Genomic DNA, 15,431 nt, shown 5'->3' on the forward strand with positions numbered 1-15,431 from the left:
CATTTGAGGTCAATGTCTAAGTTCCAAAATATAAGTCATAACCAAAAGTATAAACAAGAAAATATTAAAAAATGCCTTTACAATTTTAAACCAAAGACAACAGAATATTTCTGTCACACTTATACTAAACTAAGGGCTGCCATGTCTTCATCTGGTTTGATTAAAATTCAGGCAAGCATTCCACAAAACATTGGCATCTTTCTGAAATTGATTGACTAATGTATTAAAGGAAATACCATTCTCCATATATAAGATGCTTAAGAATTCAAAGACAAACCAGCAATAATTTTTAACAGCATGTAAGCTGCATCTTATCATCAAACAAATTTCCATAAATGATGAATTGGTTTGGTTTATTGTTTAATGTCGCTATCAGCAATATTCCAGCTATATGACGGCAGTCTGTAAATAATGGAGTGTAGACCAGACAATCCAGTGATTGAGGTCATGAGCATCCATCCACACAATTGGGATAAAATGACATGCATAAACCAAGTCAGCAAGCCTGACAACCCAATCCCGACAACGGGTCGTCTCTTACGACAAGTATAGTCGCCTTTTACGACAAGCATAGTCGCCTTTTACGCAAGCATGGGTTACTGAAGACCTATTCTACCCTGGATCTTCACGGGTCCCATAAATGATGAATTATCATGAATTATCACATGATGAAGGCCTCCATGTACACTAAACTACGCCCTAAATATCAGTTATTCCATTTCCATGCCAATTTCATTTTAAAAAATTGTGGGAGGGATTATATTTTCGTACGTTTTTTTTTTTAATACAAACTGTCCAAGGCTTCTATGCATATTCCTACTGTCGACGTACGAGATGCACATGAAGTATGACTATATATCCAGTATGTGTGCCTGTACATGGTACATTCTATCAAGCAAAGAAAGATTACACAAGGTGATTTTGTTTATCTGGCAGAACTGGTTACAAAGTCATGATATTGGGCTGGTGGTGAGATGAGGTGAAGTGGGGTTTAACGTCACGTCCAAGATTGTTGCACTTATATAGTGATGTGCACACATATGTGTGTGTGTGTGTGTGTGAGTGAGTGTGTGTGTGTGTGTGTGTGTGTGTGTGTGTGTGTGTGTGTGTGTGTGTGTGTGTGTGTGTGTGTGGGTCTGTGGGTCTGTGGGTCTGTGGGTCTGCTTGAACTAGTCCAGACTGATGCTGATTTATAGTGCTAGCTCACTGAGATACCATGCCGCAGTTTAACACAAATACGCCACTCAAACACAATATACTGATTCCGAGCCAACCAGTCCTTGTTTTAGCCCCTTAATGCCGAGCGCCAGACAGGATGACAACAAGTACCATCTTTTGACGTCTTTTGGTATGGCGTTGCCGGGGATCAAACCCCGGACCTTCCAATCTCCGGGTGGACGCTCTTCCACGAGATCACAGTGGCAGTCTATTATTGGGCTGGTGTTTGATAGTGATGAAAACCTATCAATTTCTTTATTATGGCTTGAAGATTATTGCTTAGGCCGAGCCTCTATTGAGCCATTACTTTGGTTTGTAGTAAACATGTTTACACCTCCAAGCTACATCCTGTTTATGTCCTTAAGTATTACCCTACCCTATTGTATCATCAAAAGTAGCTCTATTTTCAAGTACAACTCTCGTTTATGGTGTGACCAACAGACAGGTGCAAACTGATGCAAATTGATCTTAAACAGGTGAAAATATAATAATTTGGTTAGGACCTGGAAATAGAATACATTTTCACTACTCCAGTGGTGCTAAGTACTCTGTAAATGCTGGTCAAGTTTCTGAAGGTAAGTTGTTTGTCATTTATGAATTGTTTTTGTTACACAACCATGGTCAGAATTGTAGGTAAGTTGTTTTGACATTTCCAAATATATTGTCAGGATTTATTTGAGGTTAATTTTTTAATTTAACTTTAAAAAATAGAAAAGTATAACCAATAACATCGATGAGAAAATGTTCACAAGAATCATACAGACAACTTTCTACAATCTTGCTTCTGTGAAATTTATTTGGGCTAAATATAATAAAAAAAATAAAAATACTGCATTCATTAAATATCTGTGTTCTGTGTAAAGTGGTCAATTTCAGCTGTTAAATTTTTAAAAAATTCATAAATAAAAAGCCTAATAATAATTATTCAATGGTGAATTAGGAAGTAATAATGAATAACAAAATTAATGAAATACTACAAATAATAAATATTTTTCATTCTTATACTTTTGCAAAACTTAAGGCATACTTGATAAAAATATCAACAAATTTCTGTTTTTATTTTTTCACTTTTTCAAAATGATACACAGGTTCACCCTGTAAAAGAAAAGTCACACTTTAATCTTATTTTCTACTTTTTTTTAAGTTAGAGCAAGCTCAGAATGTAAAGTAAGAAAACAGTTTGTCCGCCCTAAGTGGAGTTCATTAAATTATTTAAGAGTGTAGCTCCTCACCCGAAGGTTTCTCCCTCTTGGAAACACTGGGAATAAGCGTGACACAGCTGGTTGTAGAGGCCACACTTTGTTAGGCGGCGGTCGCAGTTGTCCCCCACAAACCCCTCAAAACAGGAGTTGCTCCTGCAGGTTCCTGTTCCCTGAGTTCCGTCATCGCAGTCACCATGGAGGCAGCTGCACTCTGAAATATACCAATAGTCAGTTCCTTATGTCGTCACAGGCAACCAAGACAGAGCCAGGACATGTGAAGGGTAAAAGGGTTCTGTGGACAAATACATGACAATTGGACAAGGGAATACACAAGTATTTCTAAACTACAGATTCAGATACATGGGTGGATGGGCTGTCATTTCACTGGGTTCTTTATTAACACTAAAACACCATATTTCTTGATCAAGACTTTTAATCAAGGGCTGAGGGGAGGTTTAACCTCGCGTCCAAGATTATTGCACTTTTATAGCGACGTGTGTGTGTGTGTGTGTGTGTGTGTGTGTGTGTGTGTGTGTGTGTGTGTGTGTGTGTGTGTGTGTGTGTGTGTGTGTGTGTGTGTGTGTGTGTGTGTGTGTGTGTGTGTGTGTGTGTGTGTGTGTGTGTGTGTGTGTGTGTGTGTGTGGCTGGCTGCTTGTAATAGTCCGGACTGATGCCGATTTACAGTGCTAGCTCAGTGAGATACCATGCCGCAGTTGAACATGAATACCCCACTCAGATACAGTATACTGACTCCGGACCTTCTGCTCCTGGGCGGATGGTCTACCACCAGACCACCGAGGCGGTCTTAAATAAGGGAATGCTAATGAGAGAATGTATATTTTTTCGTAAGTTTTTTTACAAATTCTTCCTGAAATTAAACTAACTCACTAACTTACCAGCCCTGCATCCCAGGAAGGTTGATGATAATGTAGGTTTCATCATGATGTTTCATTGTGACAAAGTTATATGACTGAGGTGAGGTGAAATGGGGTTTAACATCACGTTGAAGTATTTAAAACTTATATAGCAACTGGCATGTTTTGTTTTTGTTTGGTTTGTTGTTTAACGCCGCACTCAGCAATATTCCAGCTATATGACGGCGGTCTGTAAATAATCGCGTCTGGACCAGGGATCAAGTGATTGACATCATGAGCATCGATCCACACAACTGGGATCAATGACATGCATCAACCAAGTCAGCGAACCTCACAACCCCATCCCGTTAGTCACCTCTTCAGACAACCACACATCATTCATGTAAGTGTGTGTGTTTGTGTGTGGCTGCTTGTACTAGTTCAGACTAAGGCCTGTTTCTTAGTGCTCGCCTGCTGAGGGACCATGCCGCAGTTTAACATGGGTTCGCCACTCAAACACAGCATACTGACTCCCGAGCCGATCAGTCCTTGTTTTAGCCCCTTAATGCCGAGCGCCAGACAGGGTAACAACAAGTACATATTTTAATGTCTTTGGGCATGACAGGACCAGAGATCAAACCACCGACCTTCAACTCTCCAGACAGAAGCTCTATCCTGTGGGCTCTTGTACACCAGATTTGAAAGGAAAATGGGATGTAAATCCCATGTAACTTGACCCCCCACAGCTAGTTAACAAATGATTGACGAAGGAATATTACAGTATCAGGTCCTAACATATATTGAGTCCTTGTTGGTGTGTGCGTGACAGGGATGCCCCATGGGAGGTTGACAGAGCCAGGCAGCAATATAGATCTGGCCACAGCAACATCACCACTGATCAGATAGACAACATATTTTCACAGAAACCAATCAAAAGATACAACTTTTTCACGAATTTGATCGTTTTGATAATCAATACAGACATCTTTGAAAGCTGTGGACATCCATTTCTATGGATTTGATCTTGAATAACATATTTCTTTGACTTCACTTGCAGGGTCCTTATCAGTGGGGTATAACACTTGACACATTTTGTAAACTGTCGATGTTAGCTTTGCATGTTACACCCTGGGTCATAGCTCAGGGTCGTTGTAGGAATAAAACTTTTGAACAGTTTTCTGGGACTTGGCTATGTCCGATGGCCAGTGGACATGACAATAGTTCTGTTGCCCAAACACAAGTCAACAACGGTTTTAGTCAGATCTACACCTACCACCGTCACCCATGACCTTGAAGCTACTTTTGAACTCAGCTATTCCTTTCTGAAACTACTTATGGCCCTTGCTACTTATTTCAAAAACTTCTTGTGGCCCTAGCTACTCATCTAAAAAATACTGTTGGCCTTAGGTTCTCATTTAAAAATTGACTCATGACCTCAGCAACTCATTAAAAAGCTACACATGACCATAGGTAATCATTTTGAAAACTATTTGTGACTCTAGCTACTCATGACTTCAGCTACTTGTCAAAGGCCTTAATTACTCAAGACAGTCACGGCTACTGTTTCCCCGGCAACTCTATCAAAGATTGCATGATGTTTGGTGGCCCCTTTTAATGCAGAATTATTAACTAACCTTGTAATTTCAAGAGCACATGTTTCATTCTGTGTTTATTTTATTTTATTTATTTATTTATTTATTTATTTATTTATTTATTTATTTATTTATTTATTTATTTATTTATTTATTTATTTATTTATTTATTTATTTATTTATTTATTTATTTATTTATTTATTTATTTATTTATTTGATACACTCAGTATATTTATCATCAGCTTTCTTCTTCTATCAAGTTGTCAATGGATATATTCTTGTACGGCTTTTGAAGTAGCATTCTGACTGATGTGCCGGATCAATTTATAAAACTAACGCACACTCTACTGCTTCGCATCAGCATAACTCACCCATGATTGAATAAAGATTGATGCACACAATGAATCATTTTTATTGGATAAAAAGATTCGGAAACATTTATTCACTCCAGCAACTTTAAGGGTGTTGTAAAGATTAATTTTCCTCTCCATTCAGACAAGATTTCCTAGTCTGTGTGGATGTAACTGAGCTGATATTACTTGGCTGGTGATGGATTGGGAAATAAGTGCTTTAGCCCATGTAAATTCCTGTTGTAGTCGATGTTGGGATGAAGCAATGTACCCGGCGCCGCACAAACCTGGAGGTTAAACAACTGCACAATCTGAATTTAAAATGTGCTGACCTTTACTGTTACCTGCTGTAAATTAACACTTAAATCCATTTTGAAGTTTTAATCCTTATAAATAAACATGAATTCTCCCTGTGGAAGTGAAATTGGGAATATTGTGTTTCCCTAATGACTCTCCGAAGAATAACTATTGTGATTTGTACTGGGAATGGTTTTCTTTGTTGGCACACTGAGATGAATATATCAAGATGCTGATTAAACTGTGATAAATATAAGAATTTGTTCATTATTTATCATTAATTTTATAACATATACATTGTCTGAACAAGTGTGTTTTTGCTTCACACTTACACACAAAATCAATATCACTGCACAAGATGATGCCATACTAAAATGTTGCTAGGACATATTAATGGCATAAGAATCTACACCATTTTGCCCAATGTCAATAGAATTCTTTAAAGAATTTAACCTTTTTATCTGATATATGTAACACTGGAACTCTCACAACTACACATTCTGAACTATGCGGGATACAGATAGGGCTGTTAAAGATGGATCCTACATGCTACTTACATTTACTGATACAACTATTTTCAAATGACAACAACAAAAATTCCCAGAAAGCTTGCCATCCTCAATGATTGGTTTTATAATTCCAACAATAAAATGTGTTGCTTGTCAATGAAGTTAAATAGTTTCAATGCAAAGGCTGTATACTCAGCGACCATCTCAGTGGTCTCGTGGTAGAGCGTCCACCCGAAGAGCAGAAGGTCTGGGGTTTGATACCCGTCCATGTTAAAAGATGGTACTTGTTAAGGGGCTAAAGCAAGGACTGGTCGGACATGGAGTCAGTACAATGTGTCTGAGTGGGGTATTCATGTTAAACTGCGGCATGGTAGCTCAGTGAGCTACCACTATCAGTTGGCATCAGTCCGGACACACGCACGCACGCACGCACGCACGCACGCACGCACGCACGCACGCACGCACGCACGTGGACCAGACAATCCAATGATTTATATCATGAGAATCAATCCGCGCAATTGGGATCGATGACATGTATTAACCAAGTCAGCGAGCCTGACCACCCGATCCCGTTAGTCGCCTTTTACGACAAGCATAGTCACCTTTTACGGCAAGGTAGGTTGCTGAAGACCTATTCTACCCCGGATCTTCACGGGGGACAAGCATGGGTTGTTGAAGACCTATTCTACCACGGATCTTCACAGGGGACAAGCAGTGGTTACTGAAGACCTATTCTAACCCGGATCTTCACGGGGGACAAGCATGGGTTGTTGAAGACCTATTCTACCCCGGATCTTCACGGGGGACAAGCATGGGTTGTTGAAGACCTTTCCTACCCCGGATCTTCATGGGGGACAAGCATGGGTTGTTGAAGACCTATTCTACCCCGGATCTTCACGGGGGACATGCATGGGTTACTGAAGACCTATTCTGTACCCGGAACCATCATGGGTCATGAAGACATGTAATGAGCCAAGTCACTGAGTGGGACTACCCAAACTACTTCGTGTCTCTTATGACAAATAAATGTGGACAGGTTCCAGCCCAGAATGCCCATGGGGCTACTCATGGTAGAAACCAATGCTACTGATTTGTTTAATGAGTATGACAATTACCAATTATTTTGTTTATTTCATGAAAAATACCTACATATAATTACTGCAAGGATTTTACGAGGAATATTTAAATTAGTATGTTTGATAAAGGTATTAGGGAACATTATATTGTTCCCAATTGATTTGGCAACCAGTCATGCCATCTTCTAAGATGTGATTTAAATATGGTTTAGGGAAAAATTACATTACCATATTCGACGTAATAAGTGCCCATGGCGATCTTAAAATCAGAAATAGGGGGCTCTTATTAGAATATTATTTTGGTGAAAAAAACAAAAAAACAGAGTTGAAAGATAAATTTTGTGATTTATGCTGACAGCCTGAAATGTTTATATACGACAGATATATTTTTCCAGAATTTAATTGCCCATAATTGAGGGTGCATATTTCACACGAGTGCGTATTATACACAAATAAATAAGTCTTGTGTACATTGATCAATCGGAAGGGGTGCTAATTGGGATTGTTCACTAGCCAATATATTAGCAAATATCGCCATGGACACTTATTAGAGCGGGGCGCTTATTACGTCGAATACAGTATTATAAATGATCATATATTATGAAAATAATCACAACTGCAAATGAAATAAAATGGTTAACCTACCTCACCAGTAAATAAAATGCAGGTGTATAATAACTGATAACAAACTAACTTCCCAAAAGGAACATTGTAGGAAACGGGAATGCTTTAATCACTACCCCACCACCAGTTATTGAAAAGCAAAATTTGCAACATACAAAAAACACAATGTTCTTGTGCTTCTTGTGAGAGTTTTTATTTTGTCTCTTTCATTTTGGGGGAGGGGAGAGGAATTCTTGTGTACTTGGATATATTCCTATGCTATGTGTTTAGTGGGTGGGGGATGAATGCACTGACTGATGTTAGCGCAACAAAAGATTTTTCAAATACAGTTAACTGTGTTTAGAACAAACATACTTATACAAACTGAACGATATAATGAACTTATTTTTTGGTCATTTGTGTATATATGCTGTATATATATATATATATATATATATATATATATATATATATATATATATATATATATATATATATATATATATATGCTTATAACAAACTACAGTCAAAGTAGAGACAATTTATGGATAACAACTTTTTTATATACTGTGAAGGCGACATTTCGGTATGGATCCTTATACCGTTGTCAAGCAAGGCTTGGCAACTTCTAAGTACATGTAATGCCTATCAAACAACACTCACTACATTTATAAAGAACTAAAATTAGTGGTCCCTTTGAGCTCCTTATAACCATAGTTGACTGTATCTAATAATTCAGTATTATTAAGGAGACTATCTTTTCAAATTCATGAGAACATATTTTTTTAACTACAGGTGACTTTTTTTTCAAATTACAGGTAAATATTCTTTTTCCACCATCAGTTGACTATGTTTTCTGTTTGTGCAGGTAACTAGATACATTTTCTAATTACAGGTAATGGAGTGGTGAGGAAGGAGCGGGGACAGCATCATTTACAAAGCGGACTCACATTAGGCTTCATGTTGTGAAGGACATAAAGAAGATCCACAACGCGCTCCTGTTAAAGCTGACCACTTGAAAAAGTTTGCAGTTGCTCTAAAAGTTCCTCATGTGATTGAAAATCAATGTAAACTGCACATTTGTGGTAATTCTAAGCAAGTTGTGCGACTGCCTGCCTTCCCAGATGGTCCCTTTATCCGATGTAATCATACGCATCGTTGTCAGTTATCAGCAGTGTAAACTATCATTAAGTGAATGGAAGCATCTCAGGCCAGGCCCCTCTTGCCACAACTGTTGTTTGCCCAGTGCTTTCTAATGCCTGGAGTACAAGCACTGATTGGTGCTCTGGAAGACTCAATAAAGGGTACTCCCTATAAAGGTTAGTTAGTCGGCCAACAACACCTGCTACAATCTAATTTTATAATCTCACATCTTGCCACCCTGTTCTTGTTCGTCGAGACTCAAATACTCCTCCCTTGAGATTATGACAAATGGTCCAATTAGAAATATTTGTCACTTGGCAGCCTCCGAACCCACTATTTGGCTTCATCGGCAGTGTTGGGCTGTGGTCGCTGTCAATCTCCTTCAGCGTTAAGGGTTATCTCATCCAATAGGAACAAAGGTGTAATTCACAAAAAGCGCTGTTAATGCCAGGGCACCTATACTACTCTCAACACAAGGCTGAGCCAGTCAGAAGGTCTCTGCCCACGTACAAGGCTGGACTCGTCATGAGCAGACCAATCTCCCAGCTGCCGACATCGATGACACAGTGGACAACTTGACTTTCTCAGAGGGTTTCGGGAAGTCGTTACAGACTGGTCATGAAGAGGAAGGATTAAAGAGCATCAGATTCCTGTGTGGACTTGTTTAACAGACAGGCCATAAAAACATTTGGAATTACCTTAAGGACACTGGGAAATATTTCACAGCTACTTTTAGAGTTTGTGAGAAATGTATGCTTTGATAGGAACTTTGGGTATGTGGTTTTTATCAGATTCCATTTAATTTAACTGATAATTGTATCATTCCTGACATTGCCTGCCATTGGGATTCCTGGGACACTGCCTACCATTGGGACTTCTTTGGACACAGTCCTTCTGCATGGTTATTTTCGGAGAGAGCCTAACTTTGGGATTTCTTCAGACAGTGCCCCCCGTTTGGACACTTTGGGACAGGGTTCTTCACAGTGCTCTTCAGTTGGGACTTCCTTGGACAGTGCCTACCATTGGAACTTGCTGGTAAAGGGTCCCCTATTTGGACATTATGGGACAGTGCTCTTCAGTTGGTACTTTTTAAGGAAGGATTAATCAGTCAATAAAATACTTTCATGTTTCTTGGAATGGATACTGTGAAATATGTGAGTTACAAAACTTATCATATCTGATTACCTTTGTTCAATATTATTTTACATAACCAAGTTTGAGCAATGAATCTCACAATGAATACTTCAAGCCTCAATGAGACTATTTTCTTAACAAACCTGTCCTTTGAAACAAACTTTTCTGACAATTCATCGGCATATTACGACTCTAATGAAGACATCTTGCAAACACTGTTCTTACCAATAGTCGTGTGTAGCGGTATTATTGGGATAGTGCTGACAGTGATTGTGCTAAGCAGGAAGACCATGTGTACATCGACAAACTGTTACCTGACATCTCTGGCCGTGGCTGATCTGTTGTTCCTTCTCATAATGTCCGTGCAGATACTCTTTGATAATGCCAAAAACCCACTCAGCATCTCGGAACAAATCGATGAGATTTTACATCACTACCTTACAATTCTCATGAACACTTTTCACGTTGCATCGGTGTGGGTGACGGTGATGCTTGCCGTCGAACGTTATATAGCTATCTGCCATCCTCTTCGCGCCATGGCAATCTGCACCATTAAGAGAGCAAGGATTGTCATCATAAGTCTCTTTATTATAGCATTTTTGATTCGAATTCCAAAATTTTTCGATTTCCGGTTTGATGTCATTAAAAAAGCTGGCATTTGGTATCTGACATATCAAACAGTGTACAACCAGGCCTGGTATTCTCTGATCGTTGACGGATTCTTTGCTGCCATACTGCCATTCATTGCTCTCCTTGTGCTCAACGTGCGACTTATCGTAGAAATCCGTCGATCAAGTCGGTACCTCCGATACCATCTGGCTGCCGATTCATCAATCCAGTCCGTCATATCCAGTGAGCAACTCAAAATCACGCTCATGCTCATCAGCATCATCGTCGCCTTCTTCCTCTGCCAGAGTCCCTTCGTTGTATACAACGCCATCATTGCTTTCAACAAATTCCGCCTGTCGGTCAGCCCACAGTCATTTGAGTGGTATCAGTCGTTTACCAAGATCCTTGTGGCACTGAAGTCGTCATGTAACTTTGTCCTGTATTGCTGGTTCAGTGAAAAGTTCTGGAATACCTTCAAGAGGATCTTCTGTCTCCAGTACTGCCTGCCGAAACAGATGCCGAAGGGGGCCCATGCTAACAGCCACAACAACATGCATCGCCCCTCCTATCTGGTGACCCGGGAGACCACATGTTAGCTGGATTACAGTGTATTGTATAACATTAGTACTCATATGCGTATACCATGTCCCTAGAGATCCTGTGTAGTAAATACCAGGTATATTGTATAACATTAATAATCATACCCATATACCATGTCCCTAGAGATCCTCTGTAGTACGTGTAAAAACATTAGTAATCAAACCCGTATATCATGTCCCTAGAGATCTTGCTTAGTATGTGTAAAAATATTTGTAATCATACCTGTATACCATATCCTTAGAGATGCTGTATAGTATATATTGTATAACATTAGTACTCCTATGTAGTATGTGTAAAAACATAAGTAATCCTACTTGTATAACATGACCCTAGAGATCCTATGTAGCATGTGTAAAATCAATAGTAATCAAACCTGTATACCATGTCCCTAGAGATCCTCTGTAGTATGTGTAAAAACATAAGTTTTCATATCCATATACCATGTCCCTAGATATCTTGCTAAGTATATGTAAAAATATTAGTCATCATACCCGTATACCATGTCCTTAGAGATCCTGTGTAGTATGTGTAAAAACATTAGTACTCACACCCGTATACCATGTTCCTAGAGATGCTATGTGGTATGTGTAAAAACATAAGTACTCATACCTATATATCATGACCCTAGAGATCCTATGTAGCATGTGTAAAATCATTAGTAATCATACCTGTATACCATGTCCCTAGAGATCCTGTGTAGTATATATATTGTATAACATTAGTACTCATTCCTGTATATCACGTCCCTAGAGATCCTGTGTAGTATATATATTGTATAACATTAGTACTCATACCTATATATCATGACCCTAGAGATCCTATGTAGAATGTGTAAAATCATTAGCAATCATACCTGTATACCATGTCCCTAGAGATCCTAAGTAGTATATATTGTATAACATTAGTAATCATACCCGTATATCACATCCCTAGAGATCCTCTGTAGTATATTTATTGTATAACATTAATACTCATACCCGTATATCACGTCCCCAGAGATCCTGTGTAGTATATATATTGTATAACATTAGTAATCATACCCATATATCACGTCCCTAGAGATCCTTTGTAGTATATATATTGTATAACATTAGTACTCATACCCGTATATCATGTCCCCAGAGATCCTGTGTAGTATATATATTGTATAACATTAGTACTCATACCCGTATATCACGTCCCTAGAGATCCTGTGTAGTATATATATTGTATAACATAAGAAACTCATACCCGTATATCACGTCCCCAGAGATCCTGTGTAGTATATATATTGTATAACATTAGTACTCATATCTGTATATCACGTCCCCAGAGATCCTTTGTAGTATATATATTGTATAACATTAGTACTCATACCCGTATATCACATCCCCAGAGATCCTGTGTAGTATATATATTGTATAACATTAGTACTCATACCCGTATATCACGTCCCCAGAGATCCTGTGAAGTATATATATTGTATAACATTAGTACTCATACCCGTACATCACGTCCCCAGAGATCCTTTGTAGTATATATATTGTATAACATTAGTACTCATACCCGTATATCACATCCCTAGAGATCCTGTGTAGTATATATATTGTATAACATTAGTACTCATACCCGTATATCACGTCCCTAGAGATCCTGTGTAGTTTATATATTGTATAACATTAGTAATCATAACCCGTATATCACGTCCCTAGAGATCTTTTGTAGTTTATATATTGTATAACATTAGTACTCATACCCGTATATCACGTCCCTAGAGATCCTGTGTAGTATATATATTGTATAACATTAGTACTCATACCCGTATATCACGTCCCTAGAGATCCTATGTAGTTTATATATTGTATAACATTAGTAATCATAACCCGTATATCACGTCCCTAGAGATCCTGTATAGTATGTGTAAAAACATTAGTAATCATACCCGTATACCATGACCCTAGAGATCCTATGTAGTATGTGTAAAAACATTAGTACTTATACCCATATACCATGACCCTAGAGATCCTATGTAGTATGTGTAAAAACATTAGTACTTATAACCATATACCATGACCCTAGAGATCCTATGTAGTATGTGTAAAAACATTAGTAATCATACCCATATACCATGACCCTAGAGATCCTATGTAGTATGTGTAAAAACATTAGTACTTATACCCATATACCATGACCCTAGAGATCCTATGTAGTATGTGTAAAAACATTAGTAATCATACCCATATACCATGACCCTAGAGATCCTATGTAGTATGTGTAAAAACATTAGTACTTATACCCATATACCATGACCCTAGAGATCCTATGTAGTATGTGTAAAAACATTAGTAATCATACCCATATACCATGACCCTAGAGATCCTATGTAGTATGTGTAAAAACATTAGTACTTATACCCATATACCATGACCTTAGAGATCCTATGTAGTATGTGTAAAAACATTAGTAATCATACCCATATACCATGACCCTAGAGATCCTATGTAGTATGTGTAAAAACATAAGTAATCAAACCCATATACCATGACCCTAGAGATCCTATGTAGTACATATATTGTGTGACATTAATATGCATTATACTTGTACACCATATCCAAAAACATCCGGTGTAGCACAGTGTTTTGTATACCCATGTCCCCAGTAATCATATGTAGTATGTGTATTGTATAACAAGTGTATTCAAACCATAAATATCACAACCCCAGATGTCATATGTAGTACGTGAATTGCATAACAGTTCTCAATCACACTTGACCATGACCCCTGAGATCAGATGTAGGACATGAACTGTAATGAAAATATTCATACTCATCACATAAGTATTCATCATAGGGGAGGTCAGCCCATAAGTGTGTATCACATAAGTATTCATCGTAGGGGAGGTCAGCCCATAAGTGTGTATCACATAAGTATTCTTCATAGGGGAGGTCAGCCCATAAGTGTGTATCACATAAGTATTCATCATAGGGGAGGTCAGCCCATAAGTGTGTATCACATAAGTATTCATCATAGGGGAGTTCAGCCCATAAGTGTGTATCACATAAGTATTCATCATAGGGGAGATCATAACTTACTTGTTTATGCTCATTATCTACCGGTATAGACAATTCTGTCTGTACAAAACAAAACAATTTTCATGATACATTATGCTAGCTTGGAAACAGAAAATGAAAGTACATGTATATCCATTTCTTGTTACATTTTCAAATAAAGTTAATATGTTTGATATAATGAAGATTTATACCCTTGTTGCATCAAAATATTACCATAGAAACAGAAAAAAATGTTATGAAGAATTATATTAAAAGCTAAAACTTAAATTCATTCTATTTATCTATGTTATAATATGCTAAAATCATAATACAAGTACATACATATTTTCTTGAATGTCCATGTAATAATCAATATCACTTGACACAGACTGCAGACAATCATAATCCAAGTCAACAATAAGTTTTCCATTTCAACTAATGCTGACATGTCCTGAATACAGACATCTTAAGCTTGTAAAAAGTTCAATAAAATGTGCCAAATGTACAATATTCATACAGCAAAATCTTCAACTCAGTAAAGTCATTAAAACCATGTAACTTTAATATCGTGTAATGGGTTTCTTGTCAGGATAAAGCCAACAGCGTCTTTATAAGGGGACATTTTCAGAAAGCTATTGCAAAGCTACGATTATTGTCAGTCTAAATGAAGGTCATGATGTTCAAAATGTGGGAATGGCTTCAATGTGTAGTTAGGCCCATGGTGTCATGTAATTTGTATGTCTCCAGCCCTGTGATAAAGTTCTTGGTAGGTGGCTACTTGTATGTGTCCAGCCCTGTGATAAAGTTCTTGGTAGGTGGCTACTTGTATGTGTCCAGCCCTGTGATAAAGTTCTTGGTAGGTGGCTACTTGTATGTCTCCAGCCCTGTGATAAAGTTCGTGGTAGTTGGCTACTTGTATGTCTACAGCCCTGTGATAAAGTTCTTGGTAGGTGGCTACTTGTATGTGTCCAGCCCTGTGATAAAGTTCTTGGTAGGTGGCTACTTGTATGTGTCCAGCCCTGTGATAAAGTTCTTGGTAGGTGGCTACTTGTATGTGTCCAGCCCTGTGATAAAGTTCTTGGTTATTTGTATGTCTCCCCGTGATAGCCAACAAGAGGGTTATTTGTATGTCTCCCTGTGATAGTTAACAAGGGGTTATTTGTATGTCTACCTGTGATAGTTAACAAGCGGGTTATTTGTATGTCTCCCTGTGA

General features: G+C 38.1%; 2 protein-coding genes across 3 annotated transcripts in view; one reads left to right on the forward strand and one right to left on the reverse strand.

Annotated features, from left to right (window-relative positions):
• LOC139444995 (stabilin-2-like) overlaps positions 1–15,431 on the reverse strand; it is a 207,475-nt gene that overhangs the window by 113,185 nt on the left and 78,859 nt on the right. For both annotated transcript variants that reach the window (XM_071226035.1, XM_071226034.1), the window contains exon 20: positions 2,451–2,631. In XM_071226035.1, the coding sequence (XP_071082136.1) occupies positions 2,451–2,631 (181 nt within the window). The remainder of the gene's footprint in view (positions 1–2,450; positions 2,632–15,431) is intronic.
• On the forward strand, positions 10,069–11,184 carry LOC139444996 (sex peptide receptor-related protein 2-like). Its single transcript, XM_071226036.1, has one exon. It carries the CDS (start codon positions 10,069–10,071, stop codon positions 11,182–11,184), a length of 1,116 nt encoding a protein of 371 aa, XP_071082137.1.

The sequence above is a fragment of the Haliotis cracherodii genome, unplaced genomic scaffold (genome assembly GCF_022045235.1).
Source record: "Haliotis cracherodii isolate W230 unplaced genomic scaffold, xgHalCrac1.p SCAF_6, whole genome shotgun sequence".
Classification (NCBI taxonomy): domain Eukaryota; kingdom Metazoa; phylum Mollusca; class Gastropoda; order Lepetellida; family Haliotidae; genus Haliotis; species Haliotis cracherodii.